The sequence below is a fragment of the Ranitomeya variabilis genome, chromosome 1, assembly GCF_051348905.1.
Source record: "Ranitomeya variabilis isolate aRanVar5 chromosome 1, aRanVar5.hap1, whole genome shotgun sequence".
NCBI lineage: Eukaryota > Metazoa > Chordata > Amphibia > Anura > Dendrobatidae > Ranitomeya > Ranitomeya variabilis.
The window spans coordinates 836,886,979-836,899,030 of NC_135232.1; the positions used below are offsets into that span (position 1 = coordinate 836,886,979).

Here is a 12,052-nt window from a genome sequence, read left to right on the forward strand (position 1 = left end):
CCTCCCCTTATCTCCACCCACAGGGACTCTACATTTTCATTATTATCACGCAGGATGGGTTTTAAGGAAGATTTTACATATAGACACACCCCACCCCCTCGCTTATCTGTACGGTCATTTCTGAACAGGCTATAGCCCTGCAAGTTAACAGCCCAGTCATGGCTCTCATCCAGCCACGTCTCAGATATCCCCACCATGTCATAATTATGCTCCAACAACTGATTTGAACAACAATTTGATCATGGCCCCATATGATGCTCCATATAAAAATATGCCCCATATGCTGCTGCTGCTGCAATAAAAAAAAAAAATTGACATACTCGCCTCTCGTCGCTGCCCGCTGCTCCTCAGCGTCCCGTCTCTCTCTGCAGTGACTGTTCAGAGGCAGAGGGCGGTGCGCACACTAACATGTCTTCACGCCCTCTGACCTGAACAGTCACAGCAAAAGGATGGGAAGACGGAGCGGCATCCGGCGGGTGGAACGCAGACAGGTGAATATGAAATACTCACCTGCTCCCGCGGTCCCTGGCAGCTTCTCACAGACAGATGGTCTCCGCTGCCCGCAGCTTCTTCCTCTGTTCAGCCGTCACTGGTACCGCTCATTACAGTAATAAATATGCGGCTCCACCCCTATGGGAGTGGAGTCCATATTCCTAACTTTAATGATCGGTACCACGTGACCGCTGAACAGAGGAAGAAGCAGCGGGCGCCGGAGACCATGGGACGTGCAGGGACAGCGCCAGGAGCAGGTGAGTATGCTACAGTCATCGCTCCCCCTCACCAGCCAACCATGACTCGAGTATAAGCAGAGAGGGGCACTTTCAGCCCCAAAAAATTGGGCTGAAAATCTCGGCTTATACTCGAGTATATACGGTACTTCATCCTTCCTACCAAGGGCACTGCTTTCCGGGATCTTCTGTGCAGGCATCAGTGACTTCCGCTCCAGTGACGTACGGTGTGTGCGCCAATAAGGTGCTCTCCCCAATTCCTGCCTGCAAAGTCATAGCCATGTACACATGGTTCCTAGCGATGACTGTGCAGGGAGGAAGTGGGGAGAGCATATTATGGGTGCACACACAGTGACTCGCCAGCGCCTGCACAGAAGATCCCTGAATGCAGTGCCCACAGAAAGGAGGATGAGGTAGGTATTTCTGAGGGAGTGCAGGGTGCAGGCCTGGGATTCTGGGGCCATAACTGACGCTGATGGGAGGGGGTAAGTATTACAATGAGGAAAGGAGGTAGGGATTTCTCCTAGGCACCGCATGCCCAGAGCCTGGAAGAAATCATTAACATAAAGACAGAACATAACATTTCTCCACAACAAGACCATTAATATGAGGCATACATGTAGGACTAGTGTAGCATTTCTATCACCTGTATGCCCATATTAATAGGTCATATACGTCTTGGGGGGTGACAGATTCCATTTAACCATGAATTGAGAATGACTGATCAGTCCAGGATGAGAAAGCAGAATTACTACAGATTTATGAAACTGAAATAAAAAAGGATTATTAAAATTTTACATAATTTTGAACTTGATAAAAGCAGACTATTACTTCAAGAAGATTGAGTACAGTAATACCTCTCCAAAATAGATCAGATTTCCTGTGACAGATTCTTTGAAAAGACAATTTTGTGTGCTCGTCTAAAATAGGTTACATGGTCACTATGAATTTAAAGTAAAGAAAAACATACCTTTACAGTGCTGACCAGCTGCCCATCAAGGTAGAGCGTAGCGGTGCTATTTTTCAGCATGCCTTTACTCATGACTAGAACCAGATGATGCCATTGACCTTCCATTATCAGCTCACTGCACCGAAATCGGGCACAACAAGGTAGGATCTCATAGAAGGAAGATTCCTCGCTAAAGTCATCCACTTTAATAAATATGTGAAAATAGATTATTTAAAACATAACGGTGAACAAATCAAAGGTCCCAGTCCTAGCAGGTTGGAGAGGTTAAACAGTAACCGCTCAGGTAACACAAACTGCCCCCATTAGGCCAAGTTCACACTGGGCGTTTTTGCTGCATTTTTTATGCAAATTTTCAGCTGGCTTTTACAGTACCAGCAAAGTCTATGAGAATTCAGAAATCTCATTCGCACACCTTGGTTTGTCATCAAGAGTTTGTGTTTTCCATGTTTTTTTACACAATGGAGCATGTCACTTCTTTCAGTGTTTTTTCACCCAATGAAATGAATGGGTGGTGAAAAAACCTGATTCTATAGAATAGGACTTTATTTTTCAAACACTAAACTTTATCAGCATGCACAAGAGGCAAAAAACGCACACAAAATTCAGCAAAAAAGCAAGAAAAAACAAGGAAAACATGCTTTTTTTCTGCAGCTTGTTTCCTGCCAAAAGATCAGGTTTTGCTGCAGAACAAAAATGCTGAAAAAACACCCTGTGTGAACTTACCCTTATGGTTTAGAGCTGTAATCAAGTAATAAAGCATTAGTCTGCTTTTCTATGTAATGCTTATATACAGTGGACCATATATTTCCTTGTATTCTACATTATTAAATAGATCCCTTAGATCTGATAAGGAGGATTGTCAGAATGCCTGTGTACCCACGTAACCAGAGTAACAGCTCCTCAATGTCTCTCCTCCCTGCTGAGATCTCACACTCCGCAGTACAAACTGCAGATTGCAAAAGTAGCTAACGCCAAACACAAAAAACACACAGTATGTACAAAAAATATACGTTATAATAGATATTATATGTATAATTGCTATACCAAAGAAAAATAGAATAGGATGGTCAAACTGTGGTTCTGTCAACCGGTCAGTACCAACCCAACACTATATTTGAGGTTTAACCCACTGCAGCCCTATAATAAAGAGGGACGGAGGCATCTAGTGCTCTAATAAGAGCGACAGTGCAGTGAACTACCCTTTACACTTTACATTGGTACCTGGCCCTGTTCTCACCTTTTTCATAGCCATCTTGTGCAGAGCTGATTACATGCTAACATGGCAGATATCTGATAACCGACTCCGTGCAAGAATGGTAATCCCATCCCAGTGTCATGAACTGGGTGCAGGAATGCCTGCTAAAATCTGACCAAAATCCTCCAATTAAACCTGAAGGGGACATTTCTCCATATTCTGAATTATGTGTAGAGCAGCAGAATTTTTGGCTATACCAATGTGACAGAACATCTCACCAACAGCAAATCTGCAGATACAACTTTCTAGAATATTCCTCCCAACCAAAATTAAATACATTTTTTTCTCTTTTAACCCATGTCTAGCTGTCCACCATAAGCCCGGAGCCTTATCTTATTGCATCTTACTGTAACATCCAGTCTCCTAATAAGATCCCGTGGAGTGATGGCGCTGAAGCGGATACTCACCATAGTTCTGTAGTAGTTCTTCCTTTGTAGACACGATCAGGGACTTGTCCTTGGCAGAAAGTACAATGGCTAGACAGACGTAATGCTGCTCAGAGGAGGTTGCCCGTCGGACAATGGTGAGCAGTCGCACTGGGTGATTATTAGGTGGCGTACTGAAATGTTCGATGCAGAACCACGTGGAATATGATAATCCAGAGGGAGGTGGGAAAAGATGTTCCCCTACATAAAGGTAAAAAAGAAAGGTTGAGAATACGCTTTTAGATCTATCCTGTGCAGGGATTTAATTGAAAAAAAACCCTTCTCCACACTGCACTTCTGACTTCCGCAAGGAACAGTGAATGGAGACCCATGAATTGCTGGTCTTCTCGGTGGTTCGCCATCATTTGGGAAGAATGCACAAGCTGCGTTTCCTGGAGGCCTCCACCTTTCTATGTACGCCTCTCGTCTGCCGATCGGAATGGATTATATGCGACACCTGGATTTGTAGATTCCTCATATGGAAGCCAAGTGTAGGAAGTGACATTTATGTGGTTGGTGGTCTGACCAATACTAGGGGTCTACTTCATGGTTTATTATGTTAGCAGCACTTTTCATTCAGTTTCTTTGCCTTTTTTTTCTTATTATTTTAATACTACATTTCTCCTCCTTCAGGATAGCCATCTTGTGTAAGCATGTCTACAGCAATAAGCAGACACTAAATGGCTTGACCGGCCAAAATATAACTTTGCCCAGGGAACTGTATATATAAACTCAATAACACTCACCTACTGGCACCCACCTGGAACACAGTCCTCTCCGTGGGCTGCACAGAGACCAGAATCGGTGATGTCTCCATTCCACTAGCCATCTGTCCAATCGCAGGCTGCAGCGTCATTGCATGTTTTATGATGTCCTCCTGCTAAATGTCACCTTACTGCTGCAGTCAATCACAGGCTGCAGCGGTCCAGAGGCAGGTGTAACCATGACATCACTCCATAAAGGGACTGTGTCAGCACAGAATGACTGTTCAAGCTACGTACAGGCGCTCTGTACTTCATGGCGTGGCCAGTCATTTATATACACCTTCCCACCTGCTTGTTTTACAACTCACTCTGCTGTTCTCGGGTCCTATGTAGCCAGAGCCGTCAATCAATCAAAGAAGAGGGAGGTGGCGATAGATGGAAAACGAGCAGGTGGGAAGGTGTATATAAATGATAGGCCACGCCCTGAAGCACGGACCGGTGGGGCTTGGTTTGAACAGTCATTCTGTGCTGACACAGTCCCTTTAATCTCTATGCACAGATTACACAACGGCCGCGCTTGATCCATGTGGGTAATGGTAGGCGAGTACGGAATGGTTATTTTTTACATATCCTGTTTCCAAAGCAAAACTTACATATTGCCCATACAACCCCTTTAAATAGCATGTTTAGCTTATATTACCAAATAAAATGTCCGTGTTCAGTGTGCTTGCCTTTGTCTGCATTACCTGTTCCTATGCCACTCAGCACTGTGCCATCCATAAGCCCTGTGGTGACTGCATTACTGTTCGGTGCATTGTGAGGCGCCAAACTTGGCAAGAAAAGGCACCTATTAGAGAGAGAAGAATACATTGCGGTCTCTAAAGCCTTTGACTCATTTCAAGGATTTCTGAAGCACAGATGTTTCTATAAGGAAGCTAAAATAACAAGAAGCAGAAATAATTACTAGATGAATTATGTCGGTATAGAACAAGAGCCCCTCTTCATACATTGGAGCTACAGATGAAAAAAACAACTAAATACCAATACCTGGTCGCAGTACCAATATACTGCAGCTACAGAAGTGAAGAAATGCAGGGAAGAGCCCATCCCTCATAACAATATACAGTGGGGTGAAAACGTTACTGTCCCTTCCTGATTTCCTATTCTTTTGCATGTTTTTCACACTTAAATCAGATCACCAAATTTAAATATTAGACAAAGATAACACAAGTAAACACAGAATGCAGTTTATAAATAATCTTTATTATTAAGGGGAAAAGAAATCCAAACTTACAGGGCTCTGTGTGAAAAAGTGATTGTGAACCCCACCCCTCATAAGCATACATTAACTGAGGTGTATCACATCTTTGGGAAGCGAAGTTCAAATTCCATAGCCACATCCAAGCCTGTTTACTGCTACATCTGTTCTCAATCAAGAAATCACTTAAATAGGACCTGCTTGACAAAGTAAAGTAGACCAAAAGATCCTCAAGCTAGACATGTTGTGATACAAAGAAATTCTGGAACAAATGAGAAACAAAGTAATTGAGATCTCTCAGTCTGGAAAAGGTTATAAAGCCAATTCTAAAGCTTTGGGACTCCAGCGAACCACAGTGAGAACAATTATCCACAAATGGTGAAAACATGGAACACTGGTGGAACTTCCCCACAATAACATCCAAAGAACCGCAGGCCTCACTTGCCTGAGTTAAGGTCAGTGTCCATGACTCCACCATAAGAAAGACTGGGCAAAAATAACCTATAGCTTAGCAGCGCTCCAAGACAAAAAAACACTGCTGAGCAATAAGAATATAAAGATCAGTTTTGCCAGAAAACATCTTGATGTTCCCCAAGACTTTTTGGAGAATACTCTGTGGACTGACTAGACAAAGGTTTAACTTTTTGGAAAGTGTATGTCCCATTACATCTGGTGTAGAAGTGACAAAGCATTTCAGAAAAAGAACATCATACCAACAGTAAAATATGGTGGTGGTAGTGTGGTGGTCTGGGGCTGTTTTGCTGCTTCCTGAAGGAGAATGTGTGGCCATCTGTTCAGAATTTCAAGCTAAAGCACACTTTGGGTATGCAGCAGGACAATGATCCAAAGCAAACCAGCAAGTCCACCGCTGAATGGCTTAAGAAAAGCAAAATTAAGACTCTGGAGCGGCCCATTCAAAGTCCTGACCTTAATCTCATTGAGATGCTGTGGCATGACCTTAAAAAGGTGGTTCAAGCTTGGAAACCCTCCAATGTGGCTAAATGACAACAATCCTGCAAAGATGAGTGGGCCAAAATTCCTCCAGAGCGTTGTAAAAGACTCATTGCCAGTTATCGCAAATGCTGGATTACAGATGTTGCTGCTAAGGGTGGCCCAACCACTTATTAGGTTTAGGGGGCAATCATTTTTTTCACATTTTCCCTTAACAAAGGCCTTCATTTAAAAACTGCATTTTGTGTTTACTTGTGTTACCTTTGTCTAATATTTAAATTTGTTTTGTGATCTGAAACATTTAAGTGTCACAAACATGCAAAAGAATAAGAAATCAGGAAGGGGGAAACACTTTTTCACACCACTGTAATTTATAATTTATTCCGTATACGAGAAAAAGCAAACAGCGACCATGCTTAGTATCAAAGCCTCCAATGGTGGTTTGTAGCTTTGGGAATCTGGTCTCTCACACCAGGGCTGTGGAGTCAGTGTCAGACAATATATAATACATTTGGTACAGGTAGTACAATGCAGGATGTATATTATTTTCATTATGAAATGTCCTATAAATGTCTGTTCTGCTCCTGATCTAAGGATCTGGGCTTTTAGCTGAGAAGAATCTGTGCTGCATTTTATGCACATGCTCAGTAGTGAGGCAAGGCTCTGGGGTCGGTGTCGCGAGTCAGGGAAATGGAGGAGTTGGAGGTTTGGCATACCAACTCCACAGCCCTGCTGAAAAGAGGACATAGGGTAGACTTTCCAGATGTTCAGCAAAATGCGGCAGAAGTCCCACTTACAGTGTGGGAAATAAGTATTTGAACCCTTGCTGATTTTGTAAGTTTCCCCACTGACAAAGACATGAACAGTCTATAATTTTAAGGATAAGTTAATTTAAACATTGAGAAATAGAATATCAAAAATAAAATCCAGAAAATCACATTGTATAAATTATATCAATTTTCATTTTGCAGTGAGAAATAAGTATTGGATCCCCTACCAACCATTAAGAGTTCTGGCTCCTACAGACCAGTTAGACGTTCCTAATCAACTCGTTACCTGCATTAACGACAGCTGTCGTACATAGTCACTTTTATAAAAGACTCCTGTCCACAGACCCAATTAATTAGTCAGACTCTAACCTCTACAACATGGGCAAGACCAAAGAGCTTTATAAGGATGTCAGGAGCAAGATCAGACCTGCACCTGATTGCTTTAAATGGAATCGGTCGTCACCAAACCTCACAGCAACATAATGTAGAGAAACCCTGATTCCAGAAATGTGTCACTTACTGGGCTGCCTGCTTGGTGTAGTTTTGATTAAAAAAAAACAAAAAAAAAAGAACAGCACGCGATTATCCCTAGAAAACTAGTAAAGCTGCTGCAAGATAGTCCAACCAAATCCCCACCGCGGATTGGCCGTTTTCTGCCTATGCACGGTGTACACCGTAGGCTGCCAATCAAGGGTGATACATGGCTGGAATCAGGGTCTCTGCTCCTACATTATGCTACTTTAAATGGGGGAGCAAAATCTGATGACCGATTCCTTTTATGAAAAAGTCTACTTTTAATCCTATATTGACATGATCATATCTCAGTAAACTAAAACAGGAAAATGACATTTAAAAGATATTGACGTGAACGATCCGATTTAATTATAAATATAGGATGATAACAAATTAAGACTATTAAAAAAAAACAAACAAAAAAACACACATTACCCAAAGCCTTCCAGAGAAGTGTCAAATTCCACAAAGGCAGGAGTGACTGATGATCCATGAAGCCGGATGTCATGTGGTGTAGTCATAGAAACCAGGCACTTTACCCTGGTCAGGGGCACGGTGCATCCTTCTGCCGACTTTACCAAGCTGCGGCTTATCCGGTAATGTTTGTCTTCTCCCACGCAGAACACACTGTCACAGCCCAGGCCCTCTGTGGACATGATCATGCTACCTGTGCGGGCACGGAAACAGATCTGTCAGAGCGGAGGAAAATAAAAGGAGCAGGCATACCTGATCTCTGCCCCCGCTACGTTTCTACTCATAACGCTGGCACGGAGTGTCGCTTACTCAGCCAGGCGACATATCAATGCTTTTATTGTGTTGCTTGCCGGTAACAAACTTACACTGAGGTTTTATACAAAGCATTACCATAATACAGAAATTTACATCGTTCATTTCATGGCCTGGATCCACATGTGAAAGCATTTTAGCGATTTTGCTGCTGTGCTTGTTATAATATTTCAGTAGCATGTTATGCTTATATTTCTAGGTGGCAGTAAAAACCACTGGAAACACTTTTAAGAAAAAATAAACGCTCAAGCATTGCATTTCACTGGAGATGATTGGGTTAAATAAAGATATTCACATTCATTTTTTTGCTTTAAAGGTTTTAACTTAATTAAAATACTTAAACACATCTTTATTATTTCAACGTCAATTTTAGAATTACGGTATACGCTTTAAATGATGAATTCCTGAACTTCAAGATAAAATGTACTGCTACCCCCTGACCACATTAATCTGCCTCCCGACCTCCAACTTCACAGCAGGGGTGCACTGACGATTTACAGGATGGCTGTACCACTTGGCCGAACAGTTCGTTCTCCGATGCTGCAAGCAGCACACAAAATTAAAAAGCCTTCTGTTCTTGAGAATAGAGAGGATTTCTAAGAGGAAACTTGAAAAGTTGCTTATTTTCACTAGCACTTTGCAATTTTATCTATTTAAGATGTGACAACCCCTTTAAAAGGGAATCTGTCAAGTTTTTGCTATGTAATTTGAGAATACCATAGGAGCAGAGACCCTGATTCCAGTGATGTATCACTTACTAGGCTGTGTTTTGCGGTTTCTGTACAATCAGTGTTTTATCAGCAAGAGATTATAAGTACAGGACAACTGTCCTTGTGCCTCCTAGTCCAATCACACCTTCAGCACCAATTAGCAGCTTTCTGTCACTATATAATGTACGCAGAAAGCTGTAGTGTGAGCGGGGTTAAACACAACTGAGTTCTGCAGTAGATAAAACAGAGTCCATCATAACTGCTGCACTCAGTAAATTAAGAGATAGAGTGACGTGCGAAAGTATTCCCCCCTTGGCTTTTTACCTATTTTGTTACATTACAACCGGTGTTAAAATATTTTCCTAATCCGAGTTGTGTATGATGCATCAGTACTAAATAGTCTAAGTTGGTGAAGTGAAGTGAGAAAAATATAGGCATAAATTACATTTATGGATCAAATAATTAAAAATTAACAAGTACATATGTATTTAGCCCTTTTACTATGAAGCCCCTAAAAATTTCTGGTGCAAGCAATTACCTTCATAAGTCCCATGCTTAGTGACAGGAAGCCCACCTGTGTGCAATCTAAGTGTCACATGGTCAGTCTGTATATACACACGTTTTCTGAAAGGCCACAGAGGCTGCAACACCATTAAACAAGAGGCTCCACTAACCAAACAACACCAATACAATTTTCCAATCTCTGATGATCCCCTGAAGCACTATCGAATTCATCATCAACAAACAGAAAGAACACTGTACCACAACGCAAGGAAGACATTAATCATAGAGGCAGCACAGAGACCAAAGGTAACCCTGAAGGATGCAGAGTTCCCAAGCAGAGACTGGAAAATCTGTGTATGTGATCACAATAAGCCGTACACTCCATAGAGGTAGCCTTTAAGAAAAAATGGGCAGAAAAAAAGCCTTTACTTACACACAAAAATGGTAAAGCTCGTTTTGAGCTTGCCAAAAGACATGTGTGAGACTCCCCAAATATGTGGAGGAAGGTGCTGTGGTCAGAGGAGACCACAATCGAACTTTTTGGCCACCAAGGTAAATGCTATGTTTGGGGCCAAGCCAACACAGCTCATCACCACCCCCACAGTGAAACATGGTGGTGTCAGCACCATGTTGTTGGGATTTCTTTGGCAGCAGAGACAGGAAGAATCATCTGAGTCAAGGAGAAGATGGATGGTGCAAAATAAAGAGATATTCTTGAGCTAAACCTGTTTCAGTCTGTCAGTGATATGAGACTAGGAAGGAGGTTCACTTTCCCATAAGACAATGACCCAAAGCACACTGCTAAAGCAACACTCGAGTGGTTTAAGGGGAAATGTGTAAATGTTTTAGAGTGGCCTAGTCAAAGCCCAGACCTTAATCCAATTGAGAATCTGGGATCAGACATGAAGATTGCTGTTCACCAGAGGAAACCACCTAACTTGAAGGAGCTGGAGCAGTTTTGCCTTGAGGAATGGGCAAAAATCCCAGTTGCAAGATGTGGAAAGTGCATAGAGCCTTATCCAAGGCAACTGCGCCTATAAGGGGGTGAATACTATTGCAAGCCACTGTACGTTGCTGGAATAAAGATCCCTGCCTCTACATTATGCTGCTGCCAGATTGCATAGCAAAAATATACTGACAGATTCCCTTTAAGGGGCACTAAAGTTTTAGCGAACACTAATTTTTGAATAGTAAAAAAAATAAATCAAATAAATTCATATACACCATTTGCATTAATTTCTCAGAGTTATCAACTCTCTACTTGCAGTCATATGTTGACCACTTCCAAAGGGATGAAATTGGCTTTTACAAGACACGGCTATGATGACTGGACTATACGCAGAGTAGTGATAGGTAGATGCTCGCTTCGTAGCCTCTTTTTATTATTTTTCTTTAAGCAACTAACCAAATAATTATTACACAACATACGGGAGCTCCAATTGCAATGTGGCATAGATGGGCTACAAGACTCCCCACAGAACCAGGAGTGATCGATAAGTCATAGTGATCGATAAGTCATAGTGATCGATAAGTCATAGTGACAGTTCCAGTAACGTCCTATGAGTGCGGCGTGGAGCGCGCTGGTGACACACTGTGACGATGAGAACATTCATATGTCAGCAGCGTACTGGGACACAGTGTGTGGGAAGACTCGGGAGCCGCAGATAATCAGACAGATTGCACTTCCATCTCCTCCACCACTATACTGTAATTTGGGAACATACGGGCTGACCTGACAGTTGTTCAAACTTTGGAAGCGGAAAAGCAAATACACAATGTAAAGCGGAGGAGGAAAGAAAAACACAAGACTTGATTAGAATATCTACAAAATTAGATCAGACTATCAGTAAGAATAGATAGGACTAAAAGAGGAAACGTGTGTGGGAAATCTGATTAAGCTCTTAGCCTTCCTCTAATAATTAGAAAAAAGTATGAGGAGAGTCATTAAATATATGCAATTCCACTTATCTATGGTCTAAGCAGGCAAACTGTTATAGTTATACAATAAAGGGAATCACTCAGCAGGTCATAATGCAGGGGCAATCCAGCAATGTGTCACTTACTAGGCTGTGTAATCTAGTTTCAATAAAATCAGTGTTTTATCAGCAGGAGATTATCACTGCTGGACTAGGTGTCACGTGCAAGCTAGTCAAGCTAACCGATATAACCCCGCCCCCACCATTTATTATGTACACAGGACACTGCCAATCAGTGGAGAGGGCAGGGTTATACAGAGCTCAGCATTCTGACCACTGAAAACAGAAATTCTCTCCAAACTGCACCAAGCAGACCAGTAACGGACATATCACTGGAATCAGGCTCTCTGCCTCCCACATCATGGTGTGCTCAGTAAAAACTTTAACAGATTCCCTTTAAATAAGTATTCCACCCCTTGTTTATAACAAACATATGGGCTAAGTGTAAAATAAACAAGAAATAGCGTATGATCACTGACGGATCTCCTGGCACTTTTGTTAA

At 42.1% G+C, this 12,052-nt stretch overlaps 1 protein-coding gene across 8 annotated transcripts in view; it reads right to left on the minus strand.

Annotated features, from left to right (window-relative positions):
- The window catches only part of WDFY3 (WD repeat and FYVE domain containing 3), a 339,686-nt gene that overhangs the window by 115,621 nt on the left and 212,013 nt on the right, over window positions 1-12,052 (minus strand). For all 8 annotated transcript variants that reach the window (XM_077275801.1, XM_077275800.1, XM_077275807.1 and 5 more), the window contains 4 exons: window positions 8,010-8,241; window positions 4,829-4,929; window positions 3,361-3,579; window positions 1,699-1,880 (listed from right to left, as the gene is read on the minus strand). In XM_077275801.1, the coding sequence (XP_077131916.1) occupies window positions 1,699-1,880; window positions 3,361-3,579; window positions 4,829-4,929; window positions 8,010-8,241 (734 nt within the window). The remainder of the gene's footprint in view (window positions 1-1,698; window positions 1,881-3,360; window positions 3,580-4,828; window positions 4,930-8,009; window positions 8,242-12,052) is intronic.